The sequence below is a fragment of the Trichechus manatus genome, unplaced genomic scaffold (assembly GCF_000243295.1).
Source record: "Trichechus manatus latirostris isolate Lorelei unplaced genomic scaffold, TriManLat1.0 scaffold00138, whole genome shotgun sequence".
NCBI lineage: Eukaryota > Metazoa > Chordata > Mammalia > Sirenia > Trichechidae > Trichechus > Trichechus manatus.
The window spans coordinates 3,013,886-3,030,787 of NW_004444074.1; the positions used below are offsets into that span (position 1 = coordinate 3,013,886).

At 36.5% G+C, this 16,902-nt stretch overlaps 1 protein-coding gene across 2 annotated transcripts in view; it reads left to right on the plus strand.

Moving 5' to 3' along the window:
* Window positions 1-16,902, plus strand: part of NF1 (neurofibromin 1) — a 256,616-nt gene that overhangs the window by 148,614 nt on the left and 91,100 nt on the right. For both annotated transcript variants that reach the window (XM_004385390.1, XM_004385389.2), the window contains 2 exons: window positions 1,088-1,234; window positions 4,030-4,140. In XM_004385390.1, coding sequence (XP_004385447.1) covers window positions 1,088-1,234; window positions 4,030-4,140 — 258 coding nt within the window. The remainder of the gene's footprint in view (window positions 1-1,087; window positions 1,235-4,029; window positions 4,141-16,902) is intronic.

A 16,902-nucleotide genomic window follows, 5' to 3' on the forward strand; every position in this document is an offset into this window, starting at 1 on the left:
AAGGAGCCTGGGTGGCACAAGTGGTTTGCAGTTGGCTGCTAACCTAAAGATGGGCGGTCCCATCCCACCCAGCAGCTCCGTGGAAGAAAGACCTGCTGAACTGCTTCTGTAAAGATTACAACCAAGAAAACCCTGTGGAGTTCTACTCTAACAAATGGGGTTGACATGACTCAGAAGCATATTCTTCAATAGCTAACAACAATATATGATAAAATTATATGTATATAATAATTTTGTATGTTTTTAAATTTTACAGAAATGATATACTGAATATAGTCTCTTCACTCAACATTATATTTGATATTTATCATTTAACTTATGTTAGTATTTCATTGAATGACTGTATCACAGTTTATTTTTACATAACCAAATGGATCAATGTTTAGGCTTATTTCCAGTCTTTCACAATCACAAATAGTGATGGAATAAATGTCTTTGTACTTGTCTCCTTGTGTATTAATCAATATAGAATTACTGAGTCCTGGGGTACGCATAGCCTCATCTTTACTAGATATTGCCAAATTGCTTTTCAAAGTGTGTGTGCCAGTTTACACTTTGACCAGCACTATGTGAGAGTACCTCTTTCTACACATCCTCACCGTGCTTGGCATTATCAGACTTCTTGATTTTTATCAATTTGATGTTTGGTAAATGGTATATTATTATTTCATAGTTTTAAGTATGTAATGGTTACTGAAAACCTGTATTTACTCGGTTAATCGGGGATCTCATATAAGGGGCAATATGCCCAATTCCTAAATAGTGGTTTCTCAAGATAGATTCTTTTCATAGTGAGAAAAAATGCATCAGAATGTTATTTTTACTGATCGATTGCCCTTTTAGTGGTAATGGATTCAGAATTCTAGAAAAAGTGGTATTTTTATGTAATTTTACAGCTTGTGGGGGTGGTCCTATTTCTAAGATGTTTTGATGTGTACTTACAACCTCTATCTTACTGATGCTATTTACAGATCAGCAGGGACCACCACTAACAGTGAAAAAAAAAAAGCAGCCAATGGCATTCTAAAGAAATATGTACTGCTAAATGTGAACTGCTACTTTTTTAAAAATAATTTGCTATATCTAGGGATCATAAAGCTGTTGGAAGGCGACCTTTTGATAAGATGGCAACACTTCTTGCGTACTTGGGTCCTCCAGAGCACAAACCTGTGGCAGATACACACTGGTCCAGCCTTAACCTTACCAGTTCAAAGTTTGAGGAATTTATGACTAGGTAAAGTACACCTTTGAAATGACAATTGCTTTCTTTTTGGTTGAGTGCAGAGTTTACTGCCAAGTCACTTGTTAGCTCTGCTTGTATTTCTGAAAGAAGATAAACAGGAGTGATGTACCTAACCACATGATGTTTTGGAATCCCGGTTTTCTCCTACCCTATACGTTATTGAAATATGCTTTTTTAAAAAGATTTTCTTACAACAGCATCTTATACTAAATACTGTTTTATCATGTTGCTTTCATATGTTGTCTTATTTAATACTTTATTACAACATTATTTTCATATTATAGTTAGGAAAAATACAACTCAATGTAGACAACTAATTTGCCCAAGATTTCCACATACATCGAGTGCATAGATCACTTGATTCTAAGTGCTGAACTCTTTCTGCTACACTGTAACATTTTTTATAATCCTCTGAAAAGTTAATGGTATTAACTTCTTTTAGGTTGAGGTTCAGAAAATTTAATACAAGCAGTCCCTGGGTTAACAATGTCTGACTTACAACTCATACCTAAGAACGGACTACCATAATGAGTTAAATACAGTGGTGCACAGTAACGATGCATGCACTATTTTGTGACACTCATGAAAACATTGTGTGGTTTGGAAGTGTTTCTTAAGTGTTTTATATGCAGAGAGAGGTAAAATATATACTGTATACTAAGACAAAAATTTGACTAACTAATGCTAAATATGAATCGCATGTACCTGTTCCGCCTCACCTACAAATTCGACTTAGACAGGAATGGCTGTTGTTTGTAACCTGGAGACAGCCTATATACTGCAGTATTGTTTTGTGGGCAGTTGTTTTGAATCTCATTAATGAGTTTGTGAACTAAGAGATCCTCATTGTTAGGCACTCATCTGTATGATGTTATAGTGAAGATAGTTTGCTGAATCCTTTAAAGTACCTTTCATAGTACTTAACAGTAAGTGGTTCATAAGTAGGTATGGTTTGTGTGTTTTGTTCATAGTATGTGCACGAGGCAGAAAAAAAAAATCTAACATTCAGAAGTTGATTCACATAAAAGATCTGCATATAATGAGCCTTGCATTATAAGTACCTGTTATTAATATTACGTATAGACCATGGTTTTGTATACATGACTCCATTTCTTTGATATTGTGAAAAGAATGTATGAATTTAACAATCTCCTTCCCCATTTTATTTTTATCTTTAGCTCTGTTAGATGTTTCTTAGTGTAACAAATGTTTATTCATGTGTAATTAAAGGAATATTTCCCATACAGAATTTTGATATTACCTAATTGAAAATTACATAGTATAAAAATACAAAACTATTTTTTACTCATTATTACTGGAGATACTTGACCATTTTTCCATTTTTCTGAGAAAACCTCTTGAATACTCCTTTTTACTTAAGATTCTCCTTTCTCTGTCTAATAAAGCGGTCTTACATGCTTTTGAAGACTAAGTAAACTAATTAATATGTATAAAATACTTAGAGTAGTGTCTGATACATATCAAATGTTTAATAAATATTAGGTGTTATTTTTGTTCTTTTCTAAACTCCCACTGATGTTCCCTGAGGCACATTTTTCTAAAAAGAAGCTTTACAGCTTTCTCAGTTATAAAAATAACTGTTAAACTATTCAAAACATAAAAAACTAAAAAAGAAAGTAAAAAATTCTCTTATTACACCTCTTAGAGATAATTCAGTTAACATGTTGGTGTCAAGCCTTCCAGTCATGTATCTATGTACATGTGTAACTGTTTCCCCTATCAAACAATATCTAGGTGGTTTTCACTAATACTAAACAAACGCTCACCTTCTGGGACCAGTAACATGATGAGCTGGCCTAATACCACCACCACCACCACTCTGCCCAAAGACAGATGAAATACTTAGGTAAAATAAAAAATATGTTAAATATTTTTTAAAATATATGGCTGGAAGATATTTTATGAGCAAATTACCCAAAATACAGTCAGTACAGAGAGATAAAGAAATGGAAAGTGTGAAATAGGTTGAGATGCAGAAGATAGAATGAAAAGGTCTAATATATGTCTAATAGGTGTTCCAGAAATAGAGCTTAGAGAGAATGGAGAAGAGGTAATATTTGAAGAGATAATGGATGAGAATTTTCCAGGGTTGATGAATGATAATGAATCTTCAGATTAAAGAAGCACACTGGGTCTTAGCAGAATATATAACAGTTAAACCATCCGTTATCAGAAATATTTAAATACATATGGGAATTTAGTATTTGATAAAAGTGGCATTCAAAATCAGGAAGTTTAGGATGGACTTTCAATAAATGGTATTGGTACAACTGAACAGCCATCTGGAAAAAGATGCTTATGCCATTCATGAGGATAAACTCTCCATGAATCAAAGAAGAAAATATGAGCAATTTCCTTTTTAACTGAGTAGGAAAGGCCTTTCTCACTGATACAGAATCCCTAAGCCAGAAAATAAAAGATTGATAAACTGAACTCTTAAAACACAAAACAAATAAAACTCCAAAACTTCTGTCTGGGGAAAAAAAAAATACCCTGAGTATAAACAACCCTATGGTTAGTTATATCTTTGTCCAGTAGTTTTCTTCAGTTATTTCTAAAAGTGGATTGTGGTTCAAAGAGTAAATTTAACCTTGAAATTTTTGATACATGTTGTCAAATTACTTTTCCGAAGGTCTATTGCTTTTCAAATATTTTGGCATTTTTAAAATACTTTTATAAATATCATCATTCCATCATAGATTTTTGGAAATACTCAATGGATAGTACAAAGTTTATGAATTATTCTGTTCTTTTTCTTCTTTCAGGCACCAGGTACATGAAAAAGAAGAGTTTAAGGCTTTGAAAACATTAAGTATTTTCTACCAAGCTGGGACTTCCAAAGCTGGGAATCCTATTTTTTATTATGTTGCACGGAGGTAAGAAATGCTGTTTTTGTTCCTCTTAACAGAATTTTTTAAATGATAGCAAATACAGAGAGACCGCAAGCTTGATTTTTCTCATTTGACTTAACAGGAATTGAAGACAAGTTTACCTGGGATTATAATCCTGGTTTAATACCCGTCCTGTTCCAAAATGATGCTTGGCATATTAGAAATTGCTTTTCAGACTGCCCTTCATACCAGCTTTTCCTTCCTACATCAGTTGTATTTTAAGATTACCTATAATTGATTAATTACCAAGAGTTTAAAAAAATACAGAGAATCTTTTGTTTTGAGGTATATTCTGATTAGATAGTATCTGCAACATAAGAACTTCTTTTTTTTTTCAAGCAGAGTAAAATTTTTTAAGAGCCTATATCTGAGAACTTTCAGTAATTTGCTATGTAAGACAGCATTAGGGTGATTTGGAAAATTATTTAGAGAAAGTATGGAAAATCCCTATATAAAATCCCTGAATCACAAATGACAGCCTAGAAAATTGGTTGTGTTGGTTCATGCTATCCTCAGTCAAGGCTAGTTCCTGGAAAGCCTTTTCGGAAATGCTGTTAGCTCCTCCTTAACGACAGGTATGATGCTTGCATTGCCTTCCCTGCTATTGTCTTTTCTTTCTTATCTTGTTCTACTTTCCTTTTGAGAACTTATCTGTTATATTATTTTGGTCATTTTTACTTCTTCCCATTTTGTATGACATAAGCTCATGGTAATTGAACCTTAGAATCAATGTGATATGATAGGGCATTGGTTTTGGGATCTCAAGGACTTTGTTTAGCCTTAGTTCTGCTGTTTATTAGCACTTATATAGGACTTGAAGATTTGCAGACAGTTAATGTGCTTGGTGATAACCAAAAGGTTGGCAGTCTGAGTCTACCCAGAGTTGCCTCAGAAGTAGGCCCTGGTGAACTACTTCCAAAGAATCAGCCACTAAAAACCCTGTGGAGCACAGTTTGCTCTGTAACACATGGGGTTGCCATGAGTCAGAATCAACTCAGTGGTGACTAATTTGGTTTTTACGTAGGACTGAATCTTTCTGAGTTTTCTAAATTTAATCACATTGAGGAATTACGTCAGTAGACTTGATGGTCATGAACAGCAAAATTTAGCAGTTTATAGGAAACAAATTGAGGTTGAGAAATGATTCGAGAGGAATGAAGAAAGGAAGATGGAAAAACTGTCCTATACTCCTACCTTAGGGAGTTTGTTTGATTAGGGTTAGGTAGTGGACCCCTATTCAAAAATACCTGTTTGATATAATCCACAAAACATAGGTTCATTTAAGTCATTAAGCTTTTTTTTAAAATATGCTTTTATTTAGGCACATTATGTCTGTTTTTCATCATGCTACATTGTAAATTTAATTGGATAATTTAGATAATACTGCTACCATGAGTTACTTTGTTTCCTTCCTTACTTCTGGAACAAAAAGCACAACTAGTAAGGATCAGCATTGGGTTTCAAACGTAGGTCTGTCAGACAATAGCTATACTCTTAACAACTACGCTATTGATAACATGAAGCAGCGGTATTATGTATTATAAAGGATAACAGAATTGGCACCTTTTTTTTTTTTTTTTTTTTTTTTTTACTGTAATGACATATTTCTGTTACAGATTCATGAAATATGATAACATGATGGCTTTTTTTTTTTTAGGACACTGTGGTTTCTCCTTACTAGATTACCACTCTTTCCTCTTAAAAAACAAAAAATAATCCCCCGACCCCCGCAAAGGTATACTTCAGTTAAATGCCACTGACAGAATTTCTTTAATGTAAACATCTCAGTTGCAATTCAGTTTTGCAAACATGGTATTTGTTTTAGCATTTAATAGGGTAATACCTACTTTTTTTAATGTAAGGAAGGAAACCATCATATTAAGGTAATAATTAAACTTTCACAGTTAAAATTTGCAATCAAATTAAGCTAGGATAATGATAGTTTCTTAAGTAGGAAGGTGAAATAAATTTTATTTTTTTAGTGTGCTTGTCATTCAGCAGATAACAACAAACTAAGATGAAAATGCAGGCAGTTCAAGTTCACTTCAGCCTAAGTGCACACAAAACAGCAAAAATATATAGAAAAAAAAGTGAATGCTGTCCATTGGATTGAGTATGGTGCTATCACTTGTCCGTTTCTTAGTATTCATGGTTGTTATCTTTGGGGTCATTGCTGTCTTCAAAATTGTCTTAGAACTTGAGGTCATCTTGGCATTCGTAGTTGTCTTGGCATTTGGAGTCATTTTGGAATTCAGGGTTATCTTGGAATTCGGGGTTGTCTTGGAATTTGGGGTCATCTTGGGAGTTAGGGTTGTATTGGCCTTCAGAGTCATCTTGGGATTCAGGGTCATCATGAAATTCGGAGTTGTCTTGGCATTTGGAGTCATTTTGGAATTCAGGGTTATCTTGGAATTCGGGGTTGTCTTGGAATTTGGGGTCATCTGGGGAGTTACGGTCGTATTGGCATTCGTAGTCATCTTTGGATTCAGAGTCATCAGGAAAGTCGGAGTTGTCTTGGAATTTGGGGTCATCTGGGGAGTTGAAGTCATTTGGGGAGTTAGGGTCATATTAGCATTCACAGTCATCTTGGGATTCAGAGTCGTCAGGAAATTCAGAGTTGTCTTGGAATTTGGAGTTATCTGGGGAATTGAAGCCATCCGGGGAGTTGAGGTCAATATCTTGGTATTCGTGGTTATCGTAAGAGTTATGGTTGTCGTAGGATTTGAGGTTGTTAGTGTTGGAGATGTTCCCGATATGTTATCAACAAACATGAAGAGTAGTGTGATCAGTGATAGCTTGAACATCATTTCCTTCTGTTTCAAAATAATTATGTAAATTTAATCTTAACACTTGGATCACAAAAACAAGGCAAATATCTTTGATCATGTTCATTCAGTAAATTCATTTTATATAAGTGTTTACTTGTTCATTGCTTATTAGTGAACAAACGAATAGCTTCCCTTTCTTTGTTCTCAATATCTACTCACTTATTTTCTATCTAGAACCACTAACTTAGGCAGAGAAACATTTAAAGACTAAAAAAGAGCTTAATAAGTTTTTTCTTAAAAAAAAAAAAAAAAAAAAGCAAAACATAAAACACTTCACATGCAATGCATAGGTATAGGGGCTTGAGCTCTATATAGTGTAGGCAGAAGATAAGAGGCAGTTTTGGAGGGTAGACTGACAAAACAAATAATGGAACAAACAATGTCCTTTTCTTGTGGTTTCTCATGAACTTTATTCCAAAGATTTAAGATTTATTTAATCTTTATTCCAAAGATTTAGATCACAAATTAAGATATTACTGGAAACCCTGGTGGCGTAGTGGGTAAGTGCCACAGCTGCTAACCAAAATGTCAGCAGTTTGAATCCAGCAGGCACTCCTTGGAAACTCTATGGGGCAGTTCTACTCTGTCCTATAGGGTTGCTGTGAGTTGGAATAGATTAGACAGCAGCCAGGTTTTTTTTTTTTCCTAAGTGCTTACCCGAGAGACAAAATGAAGTTAAACCAAAGGTCGGAGTTGCCCCAGTGCTGGGATGAGGTTACCTTCATTTTTTCCTACCTTTCAAAAAGCTAGTTCTTAGAGAATTTCAGTTTTTAAGATAGAAGGAAATTTAGAAGTAATCAAAATAAATCCCTTCATTTTACAAATGGGCTCAGACATAAAGCTTTACTTGCCTTTAGTAGATGTGGACTGTGAAGGCATAGTGTATACATGCTCCAAAGATTTAATAGTAGACCATTTTTAAAGTAAGACTGATTTTCTTTTATCCTGTACTCAAATCTAATGCCTTGCCACATTTGAGGTAATGCAACCAGCCCATGCTGGACATGGTTAAATGAATAAATATTTTTTTTGTTTTAACTTAAACCTCCAATTTTAATTTTAGAAATCTTGAATATATGCTAAAAGTTACATTTGGCTCTAATGTATAATAGAAAAGATTTCAAATTAATATTACCTTTTAATATTCTTTTCTTTGAAGATTAAAAGTTTTGGCCTTCTCCAGTGTCCTGTGGGAAGTCTGATTTCCTGCTCACTGCTTGTTATTTAAGTACAGTTAGTAAGGAAGTCATGTGTTCTGAATTTGACCTGCCATTTGCTCTTTGGAAGTGTCCTATTGAGTGTTTTCCAAACAACCAGTGTAAACACATAGACTTCAGCAGAAGTCAAGGAACTCAAAGTCTTTTGAAAGAAAATCTCACATATTTAAAGAACCTATTGAATACCACTTTGCTATTCCTCATATCCATATATACGTTAATGAATTTCTTCACTAAATTGACTCTTAACTAGATGAATATACTGTTTTACCTGCTGTGGTGTCATAATTTAAAATAAAACAGGTAAGTATATTAGAAATAGATTTTTTTTTTTTTTAAAGCAGCTATGCGTATATTTATAGGGTAGTTTCTGGGCATGGTTATTTTGAAGCTTAAACAGCAATTCAAGAATATAGCATTCTAGAAATTTAATTTCTGACAAATAATTAAAGTAACCTGTCAGAGAAGAAGTTAAACTTTATTAATATAAAACTAAATAAAGAGAAGAGTGCATATGAAAGTGTTTATTTCATATTGAATTCGCAGGTTTTTTTTTTTCTTAATGTATTAACCCACCCACTTTAAAGCACATTAAGTAAATTCTTTAAAGGAATTTTTTTTTTTTTTAATCAGTCCTTTTCCTTGATAATTAGCATAGAAGGAAGTTGGGTTGTATCGTGCTAATGTTTTCATCACATTGGACCACACTGTTTAAGAATTGCAGGGCTGTGAACAATGCTGTTGACGTACAAGGCAATTGCTACATAAACGGTGGAAGTACAAGTCAGTACATGTTCTTCACTTGTTTTATTTTGCTGTGAAAAAATTTTTTTCTCCTGATTCAGTAGAACTAGTGTTTGCTATTATATGGTGCATATGATATAGAACCTCACTTAACTGGAGATTAACGTGGTCAGAGGTAAGAAGTAAACAAAAAAGGCCCCTAGGCAACCAAAGCAGATACAAATCAGAGTACTAAACATGATGTACAGGGATTTGTCCACTCTCTACTTGTTTTTTTTACTCCGTGGCTTTTCCTTCTGAGGTAGCTAATAGATAATGATAATAGAACAACATTAATACTTTGGCCTTAAGCATACTGTCTGCCCGTGACTTCTGATTCTGTTTTTCCAATCCTGACCTTTTGAGTACTAACCCAAACCAAACCCACTGCTGTTGAGTCGATTCTGACTCACAGTTACCCTATAGGACAGAGTAGAACTGACTTCAGGGTTTCCAAGGCTATAAATCTTTATGGAAGCAGACTGCTGGATCTTTCTCCCAAGGAGCGGCTGGTGTGTTCAAAGTGCCGACCTTTTTGGGTTAGCACCTGAGCACTTTAACGGCTGTGCCACCAGGGCTGTTTTTGAGTACTAGACCTATACAACTGTTGATGCTTCAAACACCTCGATCTTAACATGTACAAAATTCAGTATTTTCCCCTTCCTATTCTTGTACCCAAGTATATTTTTCTCATAATCTCTTTCCATCACCAGCCAAATGGCTCTCCAACCTTGAATTTCTCATTATCTTCTCTTTCTTATCGATCTTAAGCTCCCCAGGTCTCTTGATGATGATTAAGTAAAATTTAAAATTCTGTACTCTCCAGCACTCAGATACTTCTAAACAAAAATCATTTGCCATTATCCAGGCCTTTAAGTAGCTCCCCACCTCTATATCTTTGTGCAATTTCTGCAATCTGCCCAAAGTACTGTTTTTCCTCTTTTAAAATTCTGTTCTTCTTTCAGGGTCTGTCTCTGGACTCAGCACCTTTTACATGAACCCTCCCTAATTCTACCCTTCAGAATCAATCATTATAGGACTTTATAGTTCTAGCGTACTTATTACAGTCTACTTTTTACTATAAATGTGTCCTAAATCATTCTCCCACCATATTCTGGCTTTCTTGTGGTCAGGTACCACCTCTTATTCTTTGTATTTCCCTACTTTCTAGTTTTTGTGGAAAGGACACAAAAACCAGTGGAATTCATTGAAATACTTCTGTTTGTTTTTCCATGCCTAAAGGCTAATATCATTAATGACGTCTAATGTAATAAATGAAACATTTGGTCATATGCCGTTTTCCGTGCATCGTTATAAACTTGCATGTCATGGATCTGAGTTTAAGTCCCACCTCCACTTTTGGCTGCTGTTTTGAGAAGTATCTTCATTTGATTAATATGAATCATAACGCACGTTCGTAATCCTTATCTTTGATTCTGAAATCCAAGATCCTCTAAAAACCTAAAGTTTTGTCAAAAAAAATGTTCAGCACCAAAACTTATTTGGTGGGGAAATGCCTGACCCTCACTGGCCTGAGTCTTTCATTATCTTTGTTATTGTAATCTTTATTTGCCTCACTTAGAAATGCTCGCTGTTGTTAGTTGCCATGGAGTCTACTCCGACACTTGGCGACCCCATGTACAATAGAACAAAACATTGCCTAGTCCTGTGCTATCTTCCGGATTGTTGGTATGCTCCAGTCCACTGTTGAAGCTGCTGTATATTTTGAGTGCCTTCCAACCTAAGGAGCTCATCTTCCAGCACTGTACTGGACAATATTTTGTTTTGATCCATAGGGTTTTTCTTGGCTAATTTTCAGAGGTAGCTCTCCAGGCCTTTTGTCCAAGGCTGTCTTGAGTCTGGAAGCTCTGCTAGAACCTATCCACCATGGGTGACACTGCTGGTGTTTATAATACTGGTAGACAGGTGGTGGCAGAAATGTTGTGTGCTCTTGAGTTGATTTGGACTTACAGCAACCCTATAGGACAGAGTAGAACTGCCCCGTAGGGTTTCCTAGGCGGTAATCTCTATGGGAGCAGATCTCCAGGTCTTTCCTCCTGCATTGCCACCAGTGGGTTCAAACTGCCAGCCTTTTGATTAGCAGCCAAGCACTTAACCATTGCACCACCAGGGCTCCTTGCAGAATGTTGTTAGGTGCCGTCGAGTGGGTTCCAACAGAGTAGAACTGCCCCATAGGATTTCCATGGAGCAGCTGGTGGATTTGAACTGCCGACCTTTTGGATAGCAGCTGAGCTCTTAACCACCATGCCACCAGAAATATTAGTGGAGTCAGTTTTGGAGTGCTATTCCAGATTCAACTGGGGTGCTACATAGTACACAGTAAGGCAAGTATTTAGAATATATGTTTCTCCTCTTTATTCATGGCACGTTGCTCTACCACACCATACACCCTTATAGTTAGGTGGCGCCACACAACTGAGTTCTGGTCAATAAAATGTGAGTTCCAGTGATGTGTGTCATTTTGAGACCTAGTCTTGAATTTATCACCAGCCTCCACTCTTGCTGTCTCTGTTAATGCCTACTAGAAACAGTGGGGATCTCCGAGGCCCTAGAAAATGGTAGGGCCACTAGATGACGTGATGTAAGCAAGAAATAAACTTTTATTGTCTTAAGTTACTGGTATTTCGAGGTTGGTTGTGACAGAAGTTAGTCTTTGCTAATATAACTGTGTGCTTAATGTCTTCCTTTGCTTCTCCAAATTCACTGTCTATTCTTCTCCACCCTACTCTGTACCCTGAGAGACTGACTTGTGTGAATTATGTCATTGGGCTTCTTTCCTATCAGGCTTCCACTTTGGCCCATGGGGAATACAAGCAGGAGATTGGAGGGAAGAAAGAGCAAGTGTGGAGTATATGTCCTCTCTTACTTAGTGCTGTTATAACAGAAATACCACAAGTGGATGGCTTTAACAGACAAATTTATTTTCTCACAGTTTAAAAAAAAAAAAAACCCATTACCATTGAGTCGATTCCAACTCATAGCAACCCTATAGGACAGAATAGAACTGCCCCGTGGAGTTTCCAAGGAGCACCTGGTGGATTCAAACTGCTGACCTTTTGATTAGCAGCTGTAGCTCTTAACCACTACACCACCAGGGTTTCCTCTCTCAGTTTAGGAGGCTAGAAATCCAAAATCAGGGTGTAGGCTCTAGTCAGGCACTCTCTCTCTCTCTTTCCGCTTCTATTCCTAGGTTTGTTGACGATGTTCATGTGGAATGGCATCTTTCTACCTCGGTCTCTGCTTGTTTGCCTCATTGCTTGCTCAATCTGCTCTTTTTTATAGCTCAAAAGGAGATTGCCTCATGAACATTACAAAGCAAACCCATTCCCAAATGGGATTATAACTGCAGGTATAGGGGTTAGGATTTACAATATATATTTTTGGGGGACACAGTTCACTCCATAACACATCCTCTTGGCTCCCTCCCTGCAGGGTCACTGTGGGCTGGCTGCATCCCTCCATGAAGATTATAGTTTTTGTCAGGCAACCCTCTAGGTCTCTGGTTTCTGGTAACTGCTCCCTCCCTTCATCCGTTCAGGTCTAGTATCTCACTGTCCCTTACGGTTTCCCTAAACCCTCCCCTTTCCTCTATAAATACATAATCTCTGATTATCCCAATTCGAGTGTGCCTCTTGTTTCCTGTTGAAGTTCTAACTGCTGCTAACAGTATATGCAATATACAAGCGGTATATCGTCTTCCTAAAATCTGAACAGTTGTAAATTCAGAAATATATCTTGCGCCCGGGGGTTTCAGATCAGGGATTGTGGGTCTATATCAAGTTGGTAAGTTTATTTTGAATATTAATTGTGATAACATTTGTATGGATTTAATGGAGTGTCCAGCACATGGTAAATGTTTGACAAATAATAGCCACTACTGCTATAAGAATAACAACTATGTTGTTAAATTTCTATCTGGTAAATCTAAATTTCTCATATTTAGGGCTGGAGCTTTGGGACTAGTGAGCAGTATTTTTTCTTTATTAATTTATATTACCTTGAGTTGACGTACTGTTTTCTGAGGCTGAGTGGATCAATCAAATACCAAATAAATATCAGATCCACTTTTTATGACACCAACTGGGAGGATATAACAAATCCCGACTTGCCACTTCTCTGTTCAGTTCTGACACCACCTACCCATGCAGCACTAGTTCCTCTGACCGTAACTGGAGTTAAGTCAGATCTCATAGCTTAAAGGACGCAGTCCTCCAGACTGCCAGGTAGGCCCTAAGAATTCAGATGAGAACCACAAGTTTGGGAGTCTATACAACACCCTCCCTTCTCACCAGCTGGCTAAAAATTTGAAGTTTTCCCGCTACCCCTTTAGGATGCCAGCACAAGCTCAGGGGTTCCCACCCGCCTCACTTTTGACCTGCTAGCTACCACAATAACCTTGGGTTCGTTTATTAGCTGAAATGGTTCACGGAACTCACTGACAGTGCTGTACTTAAAATTACAGTTTCATTATAGGCAAAAAGGACACAAATGAAGAGATGGCATAGGGCTTAGGACTGGGAGGGTTTTAATGTGGAGCTTCCATGTCCCAAAGAAGACACGTCACCCTCCCCGGAGCAGATGTTTTTCACCAAGGAAGTCCATGGGGAATCATTTACTGGGTCTCATTACATAATGGAAACTCCCGTTTCTCTTCCCTGAGGTCATTGGATATTGCAAGATGATCACGAGGTGGGTCTTTCTGGCTGGCCAACTCCTATCCCAGAGTCACCTCATGACCCCACCTAACCTCTTTGATAGGTGTGGTCTGGAGTCCTTATCAAAGATGCTTAAATTCCAAGGTTTTTTTTGTTTTTTTTTTAAAAAAGAGATTCTCTGTCAGGAACCAAGGATAAAGACCAAACACAATAGGTAAAGTTAATGTAAACCCCACAGATGTGGTAACAGGATTTTCTAAGTCTTCACATATTGATTCTTTCAAAACTCTTAATAGAGAATAGTAATTTATAAAATCACTGAATAATCAAAAATTTCATACAGCAGTTTCTTGAAAATTTCAAGTAGCAATTTTAGTATGTTACTTTAGGAACAATAAGATCTAGTTTTCCTTTCTGTAACTTTTCTGTTTGGCTTTTTGTCTCACGAGAAGGACACTTGAACCTTTTCTTGAATGGCAGTTTTGTGTTGGCAATGAAAGTACTGTTTACTTTTTAGAAAACCCTGTATGAGTATTATAGCTGTGTCTGTGCTCATTGTACCTATGTTTTATGTCCCTTTTAAATAATTTTAAGTTCTGAGATTAATTTATGTACGTTTTGGTTACTTCTGAAAGCAGTTCATGTTTTTAGAATTAAAATTTTTATCACGCTATTACTGGATGATAAAAATTTTAATCAGAAAATTTCAGTAGTTTAATGTAACAGCTAGTATGGACAAGTGGCTCTTCATTGTGAACAATTACTTTTGAAAATATTTGGAAGCTCCTGAGAAAGTGGATATGCAAAAAGCAGGCTATTGTTATAGTCAAATTAAATATGAGTACCTTTTAGAATTGTACATAAACATATTCTTTTCTACAGTACAATGGCATACTCTTCATTCTAGAAATCTAATATAGGAAAAAGAACACACTCTGCTTAGTTGCAAAACACATGTTGTGAGGGCAAATGCCCGTCTTTGACCAAGTTTGTCTTCCTAGTGGTATAATACTGTAAGTCTGTTATCTCATTTTGGCTTGTTGTTATTTATTCTTATTTTTCATTATCGATCAAAAATGGTGATTTAATTTAAAGAAGATAATCTCCTTTCTCTTGGTATCCCCATCTACCTTGAGTTTTAAATGGAAACTTCGGCATCAGTCTTCATGTCTACCTGCTCTTACTACAAACATGATTAGTCATTAAGTCTTACTGATTTTATGTTTGTTTTTATGCTTTGTCCTCATTGCTACAGCCGCATTTGATCATTTGATAATTTCATCAATTATCTAGGTTAGGTTCAGCAAACTTTTCCTATAAAAGACCAGATAGTAGATATTTTAGGCTTTATAAGCTGCATAAAGTTTGTTTATGTATGTATTTATGTATGTCAGGTCCCTGGGTGGTACAGACGGTTTGCACTTGGCTACTAACTGAAAGGTTAGTGATTCAGATTCACCCAGTGTCACTGTGGAAGAAAGGCCTGGCAGTCTAGTTCCATAAGATTATAGCCATTGAAAACCCTATGGAGTGCAGTTCTACTCTGACACCCATAGTGGTGCCGTGAGTCAGAATCTTCTCGGTGGCAGTGTGTGTGCATGTGTTTGTTTATGTATGTAAGTTTTTCTTTATTTTAACAACCCTTTAAAACATGTAAAAGCCATTCTTAGCTTGCAGGCCATACTAAATAGGCCACAAGCAACCCACAGGCAGGATATTGTGAGCTGGCCATAGTTTGCTGACTTCTGGTCTAGACTATTGCAGCACCTTCCTAATTAGATTCCGTGCCACCAATATTTTATCCCATCCCCTCCATCTTCCACATTACTGCTGCAGTGATCTTTCTAAAGTACAACCAAGTCACTTTCAGATAAAACCCTTTATTAATACCTTGTAGCTAAGTTTTCCATATTGAAGTAATTCATATACCACCTTTAGGGTTTTTGCTGTCTTCATGTTGTTGTTTGTTGCCATCAAATTGATTTTGACTCATAGTGACACCATATGCGCAGAGTAGAACTACCCCATAGGGTTTTCCAGGCTGTGAACTTTCAGAAGCAAATAACCAGGTCTGCCTTCCAAGGTACCTCTGGATGGGTTTGAACCGCTAACCTTTTTGGCTTGCAGTTGAGCGCTTAACCATTTGTACCACCCAGGGTCTCCTGCTGTGTCTTCATACTATCCATAATATTATTTATGCAGTATTTTTATTGACTTTTTTCTTAAATAAAGGAAATTTTATATTATACTGTAAATGCAAAACCAGTGTTGATTGCCATAGATAGAAAACCGGTAAATAAAAGATAACAGTATTTCACATACCACTCAATTGTATTTTTACCACACTTAAAAAAAAAAACACTAGCTTATAAGATAAAGTCTGGTGATGAAGTGGTTCAGAGCTCGACTGCTAACCAAAAGGTCAGCAGTTCGAATCCACCAGCTGCTCCTTTGAAACCCTACAGGGCAGTTCTTCCCTGTCCTGTAGGGTCGCTATGAGTCAGAATCGACTCAACAGCAACGAATTTGGTTGTTTTTGTTGTTGTTGTTCCTAAACATCTCATACAAGTCTTTTCATAAAATGTTTTACATTCTTCATAAAATGTAAAAGCAAAAGATTGGAAGTCATTTTGGTAAGTGTCCAGATGCTGGCCTTGTGTTTTGGAAATCTGATGTGGTTCCAGGTAAGCCTATGTATGCTTCTGGGCTATACCCAGGAAAGTGTTGCTGAGGGTATTATCAGGGCACTTGCTAAGAAACCATTAAGAGCTGGCAAAGCCACAAACTCTGCCCATCAAGGTCAGAATGCCAAATAAGTATTCTGTGTGACACTCTATAGTGGTAGAAAAACCATCTGTCTTAATTGGTCATTTAAATTTAATAATAGAAGACTGGTTAATGATCATAGTGTGTAGTAACATCTATAGAAGGACACTCCAGACTTTATTCTCTGTGTCTCAGTTTATGCTTCAGCTACACTGACTACCTCATCATTGCCTTACTTTGCCACACCCTGGCATCCTGACATGCCTTTTTGTTTTTGCATACACTTAACCTTCTGCCTAGAATGTTCTTTCTTTAACATAGGGCAAACTCCTACTTTGATTCAAGACCCATCTCAATAACCTGTCCTCTGACTCTTATAGGCAAGTTTGTTTTGTTTTTAATAACAACTTTGCTGAGGTAAAATTCACATACTGTGAAATTCACCCTTTTAAAGTATAAAATTCAGTGGTATTTAGT